This window comes from Drosophila busckii, chromosome 3R (assembly GCF_011750605.1).
Source record: "Drosophila busckii strain San Diego stock center, stock number 13000-0081.31 chromosome 3R, ASM1175060v1, whole genome shotgun sequence".
Lineage (NCBI taxonomy): Eukaryota > Metazoa > Arthropoda > Insecta > Diptera > Drosophilidae > Drosophila > Drosophila busckii.
Window position 1 is genome coordinate 10995933 of NC_046607.1, and position 17532 is coordinate 11013464.

At 40.7% G+C, this 17532-nt stretch overlaps 2 protein-coding genes across 5 annotated transcripts; one reads left to right on the forward strand and one right to left on the reverse strand.

The window, feature by feature from the left end:
- The first annotated feature begins 1239 nt into the window (after nt 1-1239).
- Nucleotides 1240-15103, forward strand: LOC108604212 (serine proteinase stubble). Of its 4 annotated transcripts, none has more exons than XM_017993574.1 (10): nt 1240-1548; nt 10318-10374; nt 11056-11601; nt 11675-11862; nt 11928-12292; nt 13148-13511; nt 13635-13824; nt 13906-14203; nt 14267-14416; nt 14472-15103. In XM_017993574.1, the coding sequence occupies exons 2-10, from the start codon at nt 10340-10342 to the stop codon at nt 14604-14606; spliced, it is 2271 nt and encodes a 756-aa protein (XP_017849063.1). In that variant the 5' UTR covers nt 1240-1548; nt 10318-10339; the 3' UTR covers nt 14607-15103. The 4 variants fall into 4 exon arrangements, with proteins under 4 accessions (XP_017849063.1, XP_017849065.1, XP_017849066.1 ...); XM_017993576.1 differs by having other exon boundaries at nt 11059-11601; XM_017993577.1 differs by lacking the exon at nt 1240-1548 and adding an exon at nt 4957-5084 and having other exon boundaries at nt 11059-11601.
- Nucleotides 15104-16290: 1187 nt separating this feature from the next.
- Nucleotides 16291-17450, reverse strand: LOC108604213 (MICOS complex subunit MIC27). The gene is made up of 3 exons (XM_017993578.1): nt 17354-17450; nt 17115-17283; nt 16291-17061 (listed from the first exon to the last, which is right to left on the reverse strand). Exons 2-3 carry the CDS (start codon nt 17249-17251, stop codon nt 16527-16529), a joined length of 672 nt encoding a protein of 223 aa, XP_017849067.1. The 5' UTR covers nt 17252-17283; nt 17354-17450; the 3' UTR covers nt 16291-16526.
- Nucleotides 17451-17532: the final 82 nt, after the last annotated feature.

Below are 17532 nucleotides of genomic sequence, written 5' to 3' on the forward strand. Positions count from 1 at the left end.
TTACTAAAACCCAAAACACTTAGCAAATTACAAGTGTTAAATTCGTGAGTTTGCTTTCAACTTGCATTGATTAAAGCTTTATGGCATTGCACTTGGGGGTAATCTTTGCTGCTCAAATTAAATGTCAATGAAGTACAGAAGTTATCGGCAAATCAGCTGTGAACTGTCGGTGAACTGTTTTAGTCGAGAATTTATTTGTCGACTATAGTTTATTCACACGCGCATTATCATAATATCAGCTGCTTTACGTTCATTGAACCGAAGCCGCGTATAATAAATGACAAAACATAATTCATGTGATTAGTATAGTTAGATAAATCTCTCTATATTGTCGACATTACTCATCTGTATCAATTGTGAGAGATCTGAAATCGCAGTGCGATGCTATAGATTATGCCGGGCCGGCATTAACTGTGAGCTGTCCTTGAGCTTCAATTTGCATATATATATAGTAGTAGTATATTTTGTGATTCATGGCAGTACAATAGACTGCACTCAGCACATTTCAATATTATATAACCGTTACACACTGATAACTCATAAGAAAGTCCACGGCAATAAATAAATCGTTAACACTGACCCACTTTCGCAAGCAGCAAAGTGAAAAACAATATATAGTGAGTCAATAAAGTAACCACATACAGACCAAATACGGCTCGCGTTAATATGGAGATTAAATAATCGTACAACGGCCAAAGCAGACAGACTCCGACTCAGACTCAGACTCAGACACGGCCACAGTGATGCTGCGTCAGCTGCACATGAATCACCCACATGAGGCGGCGAGCTTGCAAAACATTTAAGTGGCAAGTGACCAATTGCAGTGACAACAGCAACAGCAACAGCAACAGCGAAAAGCCAAAAAGAAAAGCTGCTAAAAATTTATATACATAGATATCATACGCTTGGGGGGTCGAGGTCGCCAAACCGTAAATATTTATGTACTGCAGAGCGAGAGAAAAAGAGGGAGAGGGAGAGGGAGAGAGAGCTTATCAATATGCTAGGCTTAGAGTAAGTAACGATGCTGTTTTTGCTACTCGTTGACTCGCCTCAGGCGCTTGCAATCAGCTGTTTGGCAAAAAGACTTAAGGCACAAACTAGTCTTGTCATAAATCTCGCTCTTTAGCTGCTCGCTCTCTCTTTCTCTCTCCCGCTCTTCAAGTGCGACCAGCCTCTCTTTGGAAGCTCCGTTTTATGCGCTGTCTGCGGCTTTGCCGGCCGCAGTTCGGTTTATGCAGCGCTCGAGTGCGGTTCGGGTACGTTTTGAATCTTACATCGCCAACGATTTGAGTTCCGTTCCGATTTAGCCGTTGCGTTTTTTGGCTGCCCAACTTATACTTTAACACCTAGCAGTAGCAAGCATAGGTAACGCTTGAAGCTGGTAAAAAAGCAAACGTTTTAATCAATCAACAATTATGTGCGATAAAAGTTGATGCGACGCGCGCAGTCTACAAAAATAAACGAAAAAAAAAACATACAAATTGTGTAGTTAAAAAAAAAATACAAAAAAGAAGTTTGTTGAAAGTGAGAGTTTTCCACGCATTTTAGGTAATTTTCGCTGTTAACTTTTATTTTTATTTTGCTGCCTTCTTGGTGTTGTTGCTGTTGTTGGTTACTTTATTGTCGCTTTAAATAAACTTGCGACTCAATCACGACTAATTGCGCATGCGCCGCCGCTTTATGCGTATTTAAAGTGCCGCCCATATTACAAAATGCAAGCCAGGCCAAGCTGTGCCTGATATCGGTAAAACGTCTCTGTTATGGCTCAAAGGCCTTTGCTTAGTTGTCGTTTGCCGCATGCAGCTTTAGGTGCTGCTTAATATGCGTGTCACGTTGCCGGGCATCAAGTTCAAATTGCATTGGCTGTCAACGCATATTGCAGCATGAGGCAGCAGCGGCAGCAACGGCAGCAACAGCAAGCGGCACGCGTTGATATTTTGAAATTAACACTCGGCCTGGCAACTGGAGCAACTGCTAATTAAGAAATAAAATTTATCAGCAAAACGTGCTGATGCGTGAAAGCTGACAGCCAGGATAACAGACACAGACCACTGTCTACCAACAATAATAACAACAACTATAACAACCACAACCTCAGCTGTCTGTCTGTCTGTCGTTCGGTCGGTCGGTCGGTTGGTCTGTCTGCCTGTCTGTCTGTTTGTCCTGCTTGGTTAGCTGGTTCGCTTGTTAGGCGAATGACCCTGTTCAGTTTTTGTTTTTGTTTTTGTTATTGCATTTTGCATGCCGATAACTCTGTCAGCGACATGCACACTAATTAGTTCACATTTGTGGCTTACAGCTGCACACACACACACAAACACATGCACACGTTTTGTGCGCTCAAGTTGGCACTTGTTAACATTGGGCGATGCCATCATGCCGTCACCATTTGCAGTTGCAAGCAGGCAGAAAGAAAAACATACACACGCTGGCAAAAGTGAGTTAATACTCGTATTGTGGTGACTGGCTGCAGCAAGTTTAGTTTGTTGTTGCTGCTTTTGTTGTTGCGAAGCAAGTTGGAGCAGGCTTAAGCGCAGAGTTGCAATCCAGCCTGCTCCTGACTGTCAAATGCAAACTTGGGCTCTGCACTTGGCTGACTCTGCTACTCGTAATGCATTTAACTGCAAAGCTAATGCACTCGCACACAGACAAACACACGTACAAACACGTACAGGTGCTCACACCTATACTTTTGCAGTTAATTAATTTCTTTGTTGTATTCTACGGTAAATCATGGCAATGTTGTTGTTGGTGGTGTTTGTGTTATTGACTCTTTGGCCACAAGCATAAGCACAAGTTGCTTACCGTTTGAGAGAATTTTATGCAAGCAAGAGCGCACCACTGAGTCCACTATCTACTGAGAATGCCACTTAACGGCTGCTGCAACCACAGCAGCAGCAGAAGTAGTAGTAACCTCAGTCGGCTTATTGAATATTTACTGTACCTACGAACGAAACCAAGTCTTTTGTTGCCAGCTACTTGAACTGCATTTGCATATAAATTAGTTTTGATAGCAGACGCAGCCGCAGAAGCAGCAGCAGCAGCAGCTTCAGCAACAGCAAAAACAATTCAAACTAAATGTGCAACTAAAAATAAACAAACAGCGCAAAGAAGTCACAGCCCCACTAACAGTTTGATGTTTCTTCTTTGAATGCGTTGCAAAAATCAACTTGGGGGCCTGCCTGGGCTGGCCTGGCCTGCTTGCTTGCTTGCTTGCCTACCTGACTGCCAGCCTAACGGTACTCATTAAGAGAAGTTCAGCAGCAACGTTAGCATTTGAATAGCAGCACATTTAGTGGGAACAGCCACCACACACGACAGCGTGGCTAAAAGTGCTTAAAGACTTTTAGACAGGATGAAGCGATAAGTTGGCAATAAAAATTGGCAGCACTTTGGCACATCTACAAACAAGCTAGGCTAAAACAAAAGACTTAGGCAACGAACTAACAGTTACTGCAGCAACATTTGCTGTTGCGCTAGTTAATTGTTAATTGTTAACAAGTATGAAAAAACGTATTCTCTCACAAACACACAGACACACACACACACACTGGCAAATAAATATGCAAATATACGTTTAATGATCAGCATCAACTGTGACAGTCACTGCAGTTGCAGTGCGGTATTTTGTGCGGCTTGGGCTTGTTGTTTGGTTTTTGTGCGCTGGGAAGCGGTTGCACCTGATGAAAGCTAATCTCAGCCAAGGAGAAATTGCCAATGCCAATTTAATGCAAATCTATGCTGCTGAGAAAACAAGTGCACACTGCAATTAGGCGTATACGCAATTTATTAAACCTTTCAATTTGAATAACTCCAGCACCTTAACAGCAAGCATAATTATTGCTTTCACAATTCAAATATTTTCTGTTTTAATTATTCACTGATTTGTTAAAAAGTTTCACACTTTTGTCCATCGAAAATTATTTATTAATTTACATAAAATTATTCGATATGCTCAACACTTTCGCATCAAACAATTATCAATAAGCTCTTGGACAGATGTCTAAAGATTTCAAAGATTTTTTCTTATAAGTTTTTCAATCGGAATACCCAATTGATTGATTTCTAACAAAGTGTTAATTAAAAATGTGTCCGAACAACTCAAATTAAAGTGTTGGGCTTCGATAACTTTTAACGTTCTCTATTGGCAAACTTCAACTTCAGTCGATTTGTATGTAAAAGTATCTTTTGCATAAACATTTAAATATTTATTTCAGACACATGTGTGCTCTAACTAGGTCCCGTTTAGGCCATTTGAATTTTGAGTTTTGGCCAGCAGCCATACTAAATGCAAATGTGTGTTTAACCAAATAGGGTCATTGGCTGCACCCCAAAATTAAAATTTATCTTAGTTTTGCATAAATTTTCAAAAAACGTTTTTTACGTTTTTTTTGGACAAATACTTTATATTTTTTGTGTTTTGTTTATTTTGCTTTCGTAGAAATGCGTCAGAGAAAGGCGATCATTGAGATGTGCGTACCTTGTTGGAAAAGTGAAAAACAATAAAAGAAAAAAATCTGAAGACTGTGCAATAAAAGAAAAGTAAAATAACAGCTGCAATAAATTTCGAGCATTTTGTTTGTGTGTAAAGTTGTAAAAATTAATTAATTAACAAAAAGCTTAAGCTAAAGAGAAAAGTGTTGGCGTTGGCCATAAACGCGCCTACAAAAACTGAATAAAAACAAAAGCAAAAACAAATAAAATAAAGCAGCTAAAATTCAAGTGAAAATCAATAAAAGCGAAATAATTTCAGTTATAATTGTTTGGCATTTACGCATTTATTGGCCTGACTTGTGTCTGACTAACCATGAAAACGGTGGAAAGTTTGCCAATTTAAGAGATTAAGCAAAAAAAAAAAATAATAATAATAAGACAATTTACGTTAAGTGTGGCAAGTGGCACACATAAGTGTGAGTGCGTGCTAAGCAGCGAAAGAATTAAAATAATTGCCAAAATGGCAGCCAAAAGTGCAATTCAATTGGGTGAAATTTAAAGTTGATATAAAGTAAAGTTTCTCCAACTGTTGCTAGACTTTGAACAGAAGACTTCTGTGCAGCGTTACAATTGCAGTCATTGAGTGTCTAGTAAGTTTATACAATTGACCATAATGTTTTAATGCCAGCTTAACGCTTTCCCATAGCCGGAATCAGTTTCACTTTTCTAGAAGTGAGCGCTTGTCAGCAGAGATGTTAAGACGTTTAGTTATGTCGTAGCCTATAATTTAGTTAATTTTATTGCATAATTATGCACAGCTCTCTGTAAGCTGACTAACCCAACTCGTTCTCTTAATTTCTTACAAAATACTACACATAGATGTGATAGCTACTGAGTTTACCTGACTATTAACATAGCTGTAGAAATGAAGAGGAGTTACAAGCTTAATAGACAGAGATCGTTTTAGAGCGGATTAACATACTGTAACATTACATAATAATAATTTTAGGAACACTTTTAGCTAAATATCATTCCCCAATAATTAATTGATTACGGTCACAGATAATCATAAAAATATTTCGGAATCTTTGAGATTCTTGAAAACTGTCTAGAATCTTTTAAGGTAGTCAGATCATTTTGAAATATTTTGTTTAGCTTTGGATGTTAGCATATATATAATAAATAACAAATAATGTTTGCGACAACAAAGCCCTACATATGCCAACTACGTAATGTGACATTCTAATTTGCTCTTGGCTTATTTTGCAATAAACATAAAATTGTTTACGTGCAATTGTATGCGACAGTCTGTGATTATCTACGTATTACGTTAATAAAAGCCGTAGTCAGCTTTTGGCGTTGTGTCAGTGCCATTTACCTCTTGCAGTCACTGTCTGTCTATCAAGTCTGTCTGTCTCTCTGTCTGTCGTTTTATTAGCGAAAGTCATCGAGCAGAATAATTGTTGCAATGCGCCGCACCTATCCCCAACCCCTTTGAGAGATGTTGGCAATCAAGGCGCGCGCTCGTAAAACACAATTCACTTGCGCGTAAAACGCAAAAATTTTGTTTAACAATTTATTTGTTGTTGCTGCTGGTGCTGCTGGCTGCTTGACTTTGGCGCATCTTATTGCAGCGCGAGTCAACAACTGTGACCATATACTACATATGTGGCTTGTTATATAATTTCTGAACCCATTATTTCATTTTGTCAACAAACATTTTTTGGTTTTGCCATTTTGGGACAGGCTTAAAATTGGTTAAACGCCTCAACAGACGATTATTTGTTGAAATAATTATGAAATTATGCTGCGAAGCAGTTAGAGCGAGAGAAAGCATGTGTGGGAGACCTTGCTAGGCTAAAAAGGTGTGATTTATATTATGAGATGAAAGCCTTGAATGTAATGTAAATTCCAACGCTCTCATTTATTATTAACATTAACTAAACGAAAGTCCTTCGTTAAAACTTAATTGAAAGCAGTTTGATTTGTGACATTATAATTTATTAGAAATGAAAGTAAAGTCCTAAAATTCGCAAATACTTACAATAAAATTCACACACACCCAGATTTGAATGTAGCATGTAGCATGTTGCTTGTTGTAGCTGTTACAGCTGCGACAGCTTGTGTCGGACATTGACATGCAATGACATCACATTTGTTCAACAGCAGCAGTCCAACAGCTATAAACTACAATTACAACGCGTACCTGTAATTAATATGACAAGTCAACGACAGCGCTGGCAACATATGTAGCTACCTCTATGTCTGAATGAATATGAATCTGAATATGAATATGAATATGAATGAATGATTGCTTATGCAGCTTGCAAGCCATAGGCCAGTGGATATATAAACTGTTCCTAGTTAACACACGCAGACAGAGAGTGAAAGGCTTGTTAAACTGTTTAGCGCAAATTATATTTAGTTCACATTTAAGCATATGTATATATATATATATGTCAGTCAGCACGCCCCTAAGCGATATTCGCATGCAAAGATACTATAATTGACTGCCTGAGTAAAATGAGACAAGTGAATGCTGATTGACCCACTGGGCAATGGGTAACCGAATGCTTTGAGGCGTGCTCGAGTTGAAGCTGAGGCTGAAGCCAACGTGCATTTCATGCAAATTAACGACTTTTGGGGCTGGCTGACTTTCTGTCTGGATAGCTCTCTGTTTGGTTCATTACGTTCATTTAAAGACGTTTACTTCAAAGATTTTCACTTTCAATATGTCAAATTGTCACAGTCATGAAACTTATTGTTTGACTATTTGGAGCATTTCGCATACAATAATGAAAAGTGATTGCCTCACGATTTTTTATTTCATTCAATTGAAACAGCTCAGCTATTGGAATTTCTTTTATATCCATTGCACGTGTTGACCACTTCCGTAGCCTCATGATCGTGATTGATATTTGCTTGCTCTTGCAGCTCTTATTTCTTTTAAGTTTATTCACACTGGGAGCAACCGTTATGAAATTTTAAATTAACTTACTTATTTAGAATATCATTGCCATGAATATGAAATAAAGCATATAAACAGCTACTCTAAGGCCCCAATCAAGTCTGCGTCTCGTTTGCTATATACAGCTAAATCCCAATTAATTATGAGCAGTCGGAATGAAATTATAAGAAGCTACAACAGTTGACCTTAAAAGCAGCTACGTCATGCTGCTACGCACACTGAACTCAATAGATGAGCAGGGCTAAATATTTGGACAATGCCTGCAAGGGGGCGCGAGCTCTAAATGCAGAGAAGAAAACCCAAGCTAAGAGCCCAAGATGCGCACAAGACAAAGCAAAACAAACAAATAAACAAAACAAACAATGTTATAGCGGCAACAACAACAATAACAACTGGTCAATGGCCCAGTCAAAGGTTCAAGTGCAACTTGCATAGCACAAGCCCAGCCCGCCAACCTTAGCTTCAACTCAAGACAACTCAAGCTGCAGGCATTAACAGCAGAGCGAAAGGGAGAGACTGACCAGCTGAGTGATTTATGTTTTTGGCCCAGTCTTTGACACCTAACAGCCTGGAAAGCGTGTTGCTTTTATTATGCTTTCAAAGTGCATGCAAAGCGGCTCAGCTTTTAGGCTCACACTGCGTATGTGTGATATGTGTTTAGGTTGATGCATAATTGATTAATGTGTGCTGCATTTAAAAACGAAAACTTTGAGGCGCCAACTGTTAGCTGCACAGTCTCTGCCAAAAGTTAATGTACGCCAGCATATGTACCATAAGCAACTTCTGTGAATTAATTAACACATATAGTATCGGCGGCAATTAAAATTTATATATTTCGTTAAAGTCAGTTAAATGCACATTAAATTTTTTATGTGCTCCATTCTACATTGCTGTTGGCTTACTAAGCAGCAGCGGCAACAGCCAGGTACGTTGACTTTTATTGAGCACTGTGCGTAGCAACAGTCGATTTAGTTTTGTAGCCGCTGGCACCAACAACAACAACTACAACCACAACAACAACAACATCATCAGCAGCAGCAGCAACCACTCAAAAATTGTGTTTACGTTACGCGCTGTGATTATAACTAGAGAGCAAACTCAAAAGATGCCGACTGCTAGTATGGGGAGAGCTTGCAGCTGGACATGTGCTATCTAATGTACTTTGGGCTGCCCACTGTCAGTCTGGTTTGCTATGCTCTGGGGTCTGCTCTGCGCTGGTCATGTGATCCAGTTGTTTATCTTTTTCATTAGCCTGGGCGGCCTGTCAACTGCCGATCGACTGTCGATTGACAAAACGCCTACCGGGCAGGAAGCGTTCTTTGTAGGTAAAATAAAAAAAAAAAACAAGAAATAGCTTTGGCATTTGGCCAAACTGGCTGTGACTTTTGAACACTTTACCGCACGCCATGGCAACAAGTTGCAGTTGCAAGATGCTGTTGCCAGTTGCGCCTGCGCCTGCGCCTTCAGCTTGACTGACGCAAATTGCGCAATTGTTATTACAATTACTCTTCAACCAGCCAATTGCCAACCACGTACTTGCCACAGAACGTTCAACGTTCGCCAGTTTGTTGCATTTTTCTAATACTTTATTCAACAAGCATTTTTTTGTTTTTGTTGAGATTTGGCCTTTGGCTTAGTCTGAGAGCTAGTCAGTCTTAGGCTACTCGTCTTTTTCGTAGCTGCTACTAAAAGATAGTCATTAGCGAAAACGATTTTGGTTGTTGTTGTTATTGTTGCCACTGTTTGTTGCTTCTGTTTTTTTTTAGGGCGTTTAATCGGGGTAATTACCTTTCGTTGCTTTGGCTCACGCTTACGCGGGGAAAAAGTCAAACGAAACCATTTCGTTTAGAGGAAATGAAAACGTAACGAAATTAATTTGCAACGCTTCAGTCGCACCATCATCATGACCAATTGATGGTGTCGTGTGGCAAGCCAATTGGCTTCATAACCGTTCACAAATCCAAGCCACAATGCAATTCCCGAATTAAGTTATTATACTGTAAATGATGCCTGCCCAAATGGAAGCTATTGAGCAGTGCTAATAGCTGATAGACTGTTGATCTATTTAACTACCAAGCTCGCATGCTGTCTCTTACCGAAAAACAAAACCAAATTCAATTAAACTCATTAGTAAATTTAATTGGTTTTGTGCTGCGCATAAAGCTGAATTTGCAGACTACTAACAGTAGTTGGCAATAATCATAAGCTTAAATGCTATATCAGATATACATATATGGTTGATGAGCGTTAAGCGCTAAACTGGTTTTATCCCAGAGATCAAATCCACTCATTTACCAAGTGTGTAAATATTTTTATGGCAATTGTTTATAATCACAAAGAAACGTTTAGAGTCGGTTTGAGAGTTTGGGGCATACAAGTGTCCAATAGAGTTGCTTACAAATTACTATGCGTGTGTTCCAGCAAACTGGGTTAATGGATTATGTTATCGAACCCGTCTATGAATAAATAAAATTTTAATCTTTCATCAGAATTTTGATTAAAATGTGTTAAGCATTGGCAATCTCTAAAAGCAAAATGGAACGTTTACAAATTACAATTATGAGAGTTTCACCTACTAGCCTGGTCAGATTTAAGGCAAGGTTTTTACCAAAAAGGTTTTTACCAAAAATACTTGCATTTTAATAGTTTTACGATCATAACGATATTTAAGCAAAGACCCAATGGAGAACTTGAGCTCGAATGTAAAGACATTGTATTCTTCAGCAGAGCTCGATATTGTTTGGACAGCCACATGCTTGGCTTAGTCATAAGTGTAATATAGACTTTACGCTATGTAGTTATAGCCATACACTAATTATATACTCGTGCAACATGCTGCACTCAACAGTCTGCAGCAAAACAAAAAACTAACAACAGTTAATTTTTTTCTCTTTCTACCTTTTTATTCTTGGCAGACATGCGCTCGGCACGTTACCGATGAAGCAAGCAACTTTAATCAGACACAGACACAGGTAAGTTGTCAACCTAGGACGGCAGGAGAGTATGGGGGGCGGGGTTGAATGCTGAAGAGCTTAAGAGCTATGTTGCCTACTCGTGGGTGGCATTACGTGTGGCAGTAGCCCACAATTTAGTGGCGTAAACTTTAATTAGATTTTAGAAAAATATATATATATACATTCCGCTTTGCTAGGCACACTTGTTTCACGTTAGACGTGAGGCACTAGAAATTATTAATTGTGGCATGTGTCGTGCGTAAATAATAAATATTGTTGCTGTTGTGTGAGTGTGTGTTTTTAGTTATTATTTATTGTTCATGTTGCACAAAAACTGATTATGAGGCAAAAGTGAAAAGTTGCAATTAAACCAGTCACTGGCTGCCTGCAAAAAGACAAGAAAAACTGAAACAACTGTGACAACGACAGCAGCAGCAGTAGCAGCAGCAGCAGCAACAACAGCAACAACCAAGAGTAGAAATCGCTGCGGCAACTGAGGCGTGTTTTTTTTTGGTTTTGTTTGCAGCTGTTGCACTTGTTGCAGTTGCACAAAGTTCCAGCAACAAGTGGACTTAATTAATAGGCAGCTTAGACTGAGGGTTACACTGAGAGAAACCGATGATTGTTAGGAACAATTTTGAGCAATTTTGCGAATGCAACTTATATTAAGTCTCAAACCTTAATTTTTAATTTTTTCAGCAGCGCAGTTTTAAAAATGTGGCCCAAACGGCATTGGCTAGTCAATAGAGCAGTTGCTGCGCTAACAGCATGGAGCACACACCAAATAGTAGAAGTATTAGTAGCCTTAATCTTAGTCAATTGCCTCAAGAGCAGCAGCAGCAGCAGCAGCAGCTCAAGTGGCAGTAGCAGCAGCTTGGAGAACGAATCCACAGCGTTAGCTGACTTCGGCAGCGCATCATTGCCCAGTTTCTATCGCAGTCCACATCGTCTGGATGGCTACTATACGCCCGCTGAGCTGCAGCGAAGTCAAAACTTTAAGATCAGCCCCAAGCCGTGCTCCTTTGGACGCGTCGAGGGCACCTGCATGTTCGTCTGGGAGTGTATCAAGTCCGAGGGTCAGCATGTGGGCATGTGTGTGGACTCCTTCATGTTTGGCTCCTGCTGCGCGCACAACTACACCGACAATATTGTGGTGCCGCAAACCGCTTTCTCCTATACGCGACCCACCAAACCGCTGTCACCGAGACCGCGACCACCAGCGCAGCCGTACAAGCCCTTGATCAGGTGAGTGCAAGTGCCACACATAATTGTTGAGAGTTGGCAAACTTATGCAGCGCTTGCTTCATGCTTCAATTAGTGGCATGACCACCATTGAGCGTCCGCATGGCGCTGGCACTTTGGTCATTCGTCCTTCGGGTCCCATCCACCAGGGCGCCTTGTCTAGGCCGCATCCCAAGCCAACAGCGCACCCGTCTCCGTCGTCACCGTCAGATCTGCAAAGTGCGGCCAGTCAAGGCCAATCCCAGGCCGCCACTGCCGGCCCCAGTGAGTATATTTTGAGGCGCCATTTACATTGTTTTCAAATTACAACAACAGCAATTACACAACAGATAGTATTTGGCATACATCAACATCAGTGCAGCAACAACAACAACAACAACAACAACAGCACCACCACCAACAGCAGCAGCATCAACAGCATCTGTGGCACATGACCACCGAGCCAAGCTTCATTACCAAACCGCGACCCACCGGCTGGACCAAGCCCGGCAACGTCAATTTGCCAGCACCTGCGATGCATCAGCGCCCCTCAAAGCCGCCAAAGCCCACAAAGAAGCCGATTGTCTATGAACGGCCAACGTTAACGTTAACGTCACCGCCAACGCCATCAGCGTCGCCAATGCCAGCATCGACGACAATGATTCTGTTGGGCCAGACGAAGCCAAAGCCCAAACCCAAACCAACCAGGCCCCAGGTATGTAAATATGCGCCTTCGTTTCTGTCTGCACAAATCTGTTCTTCTATGCTTGCGTGTGTGTGCCTGTGCGTGTGTCTGTGTGTGTGTGTGTGATGATGCATTGATGTCGAAAGCGAAACAAACGAGCGTCGACAATGACGACGAGGTCATTTACTCCTCAAGCTGCTTTGGACGCAACAATTGCAGCATACTGACTGACGCTGACTGTGGCCACACAGCCCCTTGGGGGACATTTTATTGTTTGCATTTGCACAAGAAAAAACACAAACAAAAACAAAACTAAGACTAAAGCCTTCCTTTTTTGCCTGAGCACAAAAGTAAGGCTTCAGCTTGATGTAAGATTCGTCTGAGCGATGAGCACTTGCTTGACTTGGGGTGTGTTGCTTCAGTTAGGGTATTCAACGAGCTTGGCTAACTGTGGAATGTGAGCAAATTTGATGGCAATCGATCAAACTGATGAGCGCCTGAAAAAACTTGCAATATACAGATATGAATATCTAGTGATGTAATACTTGTGACGATAAAAGATAATCATAAATCGTTTTTTTTTTAATGACACACATGCACATGCACATATTGCGATCAAAATAATAGTGCAAAATAATTATTTAAGGTATTGAAAATTAGTCAGCATGTTGGAATATTTATTTTCAAGTCTTCATTTTATAGAACTATTTATTTTGGAGTATTTATAGAGCATTCACTAGTCTACTGTGTGCATTTTGTATTTACTGCTTACCTCCTTTGAGATTTAACGTTGCAATGAAAAATTGATTCTTTGCATGTGAATTATTTTGAGCTGCATGGTTAACTATTAGCATAATGTTTACCACTTTTGGGGCTACCTTGCAGCTGTCGCCGGTCACATCATTAGCAACGTCTACAGCAACAAAGGGTACGACGACGACAACAACGACTGTTGGAACGACTAGAAAGCCTACAAAGCCCTACCAACGGCCCAGCGCTAGTACAACAACAACTACAATAACGACCAAGATTCCAACAAAAACAACTACCAGACCGCAGCCAAGTTCCAGCATTAGCAGTAGCAGCAGCCAGAGACCAACAGCAACGCAGCCCACGCGTCCCAGCCAAATACAACAATCGGCCACGGCGGGCATTGAGTCCAATGAGATAACGGACTCATCCACCCATGAGGCAATGGCCGGCTCATCGGCGTTGGGCCATGTGAAGACCATTTCGGCAGCACGCAGCGGTAAGTTTTGATGCCACGCCCAGTTGCATTTGACACAAACCAATTTGTTGCACTCACAAACACACACAAACACACACACACACACGCACACACATACTTATGCATGGTTCCATGTGCTTGTAGAATGCGGTGTGCCGATGCTGACGCGTCCAGAGACACGCATTGTGGGCGGCAAAAGCGCTGCATTCGGTCGTTGGCCCTGGCAGGTGTCGGTGCGACGCACCTCGTTCTTTGGCTTCTCCAGCACCCATCGCTGCGGTGGCGCTTTGATCAACGAGAACTGGATAGCCACGGCGGGGCACTGTGTGGACGAGTAAGTAGCCAACTAAACTGATTGCAATAGCAGCTGTTGTAACTGTTGCATATTTCTAACTCTCTTTGTTTGGGGCTGCAGTTTGCTCATCTCGCAGATACGCATACGCGTGGGCGAATACGATTTCTCACATGTGCAGGAGCAACTACCATACATTGAGCGTGCCGTCTCCAAGAAGGTGGTACATCCCAAATACAATTTCTTTACATACGAATATGATCTGGCGCTGGTTAAGCTGGAGCAGCCGCTAGAATTCGCGCCGCATGTCAGTCCCATTTGCCTGCCCGAAACGGAGAGTCTGCTGATTGGCATGAATGCTACAGTCACTGGCTGGGGACGGCTTAGCGAAGGCGGCACACTGCCCTCAGTGCTGCAAGAGGTAAGTCGCAGTCGAACTGCAGCTCTACCCATAAGAAAAGGAATTTATGCCCTTTGAATTTAGGTCTCGGTGCCCATTGTGAGTAATGACAATTGCAAGTCAATGTTTTTACGCGCCGGCCGTCAGGAGTTTATACCGGATATATTCTTATGCGCTGGCTATGAGACGGGTGGGCAGGACTCGTGCCAGGGCGACTCGGGTGGGCCGTTGCAGGTGAGCTGAAGATATATTTTATATTATTTATCATTTACCATGTTGATGATTGCAGGCCAAATCTCAGGACGGACGCTTCTTTTTGGCCGGCATTATTTCGTGGGGCATTGGCTGTGCTGAGGCCAATTTGCCAGGCGTCTGTACGCGCATCTCAAAGTTTGTGCCCTGGATACTGGAGCATGTCAGATGATAATAATTGGATTAGCATTAGCACAATTACCGTTTAGGCTGCGTCAACGTCAACGTCAACGCCAATTCTTGTTATTGTTTTAATTTATTAGTTGTAACTTTTAAGTTTGTGTGATTTTAACTTAAACGAATCTTAAGCTTAGTTAGCTACAATTGAACAATTTCCATTCATATATGACTGCCACGCCCCCGCACTTATAGTCAAGCCCCTGTCCTTGCCCCACGTCCTATACTTTGCCCTTCTCAAAAGCAAAAAAAAGTAACTAAGTTAGTCTAGCGAAAATTGTTAGTACGCATCACTTATATAAGTTCCCTAGCATAAGTCATCAAATAGATTTTGTATATATACTATTTTAAAAGTCATTCTCAATGAGCAGTTGTTGGTATTTTAGTATAGGCATATTTATCAATTAACTACATCTACATAATCGATATAAACAAATTGCTTACAAACAAATTGATGTTGTAGCTTACCCAAAGAACATGTTTATTTATACAGATGAGCTTAAATAAATCTATTAAATATAAATGAGAATCACGAAGATACATAACTTAACACATTAATTACATTAACCGTTGGCTCCAAATTAAACTATTTATTGACGCCATTTTAGCATTAAAATCTATTTTGTCAAGCTTTTGCCAAACATTTTATAAACATTTTTGTGCAAATAAGTAAAAAGAATGGGATAAAACTAAAAAAAAATTATTCAAATGAATACAAAATCAGACTCATAATACATAATACGTCAGTCCATTCATAATGATGAACCTTAATGGATCTGTGAAAACCTCATACGATGCTGAGCCTGAAATATTGAATTGTTTATATAAGCTAAGCAGCTATCAAAACTGTTAATTGAACAAAATAGAATTTAGCAAATCTCGGACATGGAATAAGCCACTTGACTCGTTCTGACGACGGAATTAATATCTCTCATGGCATAACGGAACTGAGTTTCAGCATAACATATAAAATATTCGGCTGCAAACATCCGCTTGCGTGTTGTGGACGGCTCTTGAGACCAAACGAGTTATTTTGAAGTTCCTTTCTTATATTGGTTATATATAGCGATTCTACCACAATATCCCAAAAACAGAGTGCCAAAGGGTGGTTCCGTCCTGGATGATAATCATGTGAATCCATTAAAAACGTATTTTAAAATTTACTCAAGTAGCCGAAACTTGTCTTTGGTATTTGGATCAAATTAAACGTAACGCAACCAAATTAGTGGTGATCCCTCGCAGACACTTTGAACCATTGCAAGTTGAAGAATTTGTAAATAAGGCTACATTTCATAATTAAAAAACCAGAAACGTATAGTTTATTAACGTGTCTGATAAATAAGTATGTTGAATTCAATGCATAGCTTTCTTCTTCATTTAAGTGTCAAGTTAAGTGGTGAAATGATGGAGAACAATTGCTAAAGACGGCAGTGCCCATGTCGATTTTTTCATTAAGTTTCAAGCCGAAAACATGTTTAGCCTCTGGGCATGATTGGCAAAATTGGTTAACGATGTGATCGAATGGGTAGGGACAAGTGGTTACATTGCTGCTAAGTTTCACTTTTCAGCAGTGACATTTGACACCAACGAACAATTAATCAATATCATTATACAATATAAAAGAGCTAAAATGAGCTGGCTGAAAAAAAATTCTATACACGACTGAAACTAAAATATGGTTTTCACTTTTGAAACGCGAATTGAGTTTATTGCCGTTAGCATACAAGTACCAATAATTTCAGTACGTTGATGGCCCGCGAGCGATAGAGTGAAGCGAAAAAAAAGATAACTTCATACAGAAGTTGCAAAGTATTGAATTGGAAACAACTATATATGTACTATATGCATATAATCACAATTACAATTTGACTAAAACTGTAGCACGATCAACGGCATTGCTCGTTCGCATTTGTTTTTACTTTTTCTTGGGAAACAGCGTTTCCTTCGCTTCATCGATTAGGTCCATTGCCAAAAATTTTAGATCCTGCAATGATGTAGGAAACTTCTGTATGGGCTCAATGGGCACCTCCTCTCCTGGCTTGACGCCCTTGACGAAATTATAAGCGACAGCAAATATCTTGCGTCCCTCGTAGAGTACGACGCGCACATTCTCCTCCGCTTGACGCGGATAACATAGCGACGCAACGGCTCCGGCTCCTATGGACGTGTACACAACCTTCTTAATGAAGCCGCCACGTGCAGCGAATATGAAGCCGGCCAGGCCACCAACAACAATGGCACCGCTGCGATGTAGCGAGTTCTGGGGCTCGTTTAAAATATCGATGGAGCGCTGTGTATGCGCCTTAGCTGTTTCATAGTAGTCACCCACTATCGCCGTCTTCTTCGATACAGCACTGTAGCCAGACTCTACTTCCTGACGCACATATCGCACACCATCTTCTAGTGTCTTGTGCAGTGGAGACTCTCTCTGTTTGTGCTCAATCTTTGGCCTGCAATCATTTAAATTAGCTTAAAGAACCACAAGATCGTATTTAAAACTTACACTGGCTTCCGCAACGAGCCGTAAATAGGCAGATCTGATGGTCTGCAAATTAGTGAAGTGTCTGGCGATGTGGGTTTTTGTGGAGCTGCAGCCGTGGTGACTGCAACGGCAGCTAACATTGAGGCAGTGCGCAGCATTTTACTGTTAACACGTTTATTAATGTTTAACCCTGCAATAGAGTCACAAATACGAATATAACTTAAATTTGTTCGATTTCAACAATTTGTTATGCTTTTTACCTCAGATGTTTGACATTGCGTAACAGTGTTGCCAACTCCGAGTCGTCAGTTGTAGTTGAATGTAAAATAGACAAATCTGGCCAGAAAATAGCTGAATTTGCAACACTGTTGCGTAATGCAAAGTAAAGTAGAATAATAAATTCAGAATAAGTACAATTGAACTACTACATCCCTGATTT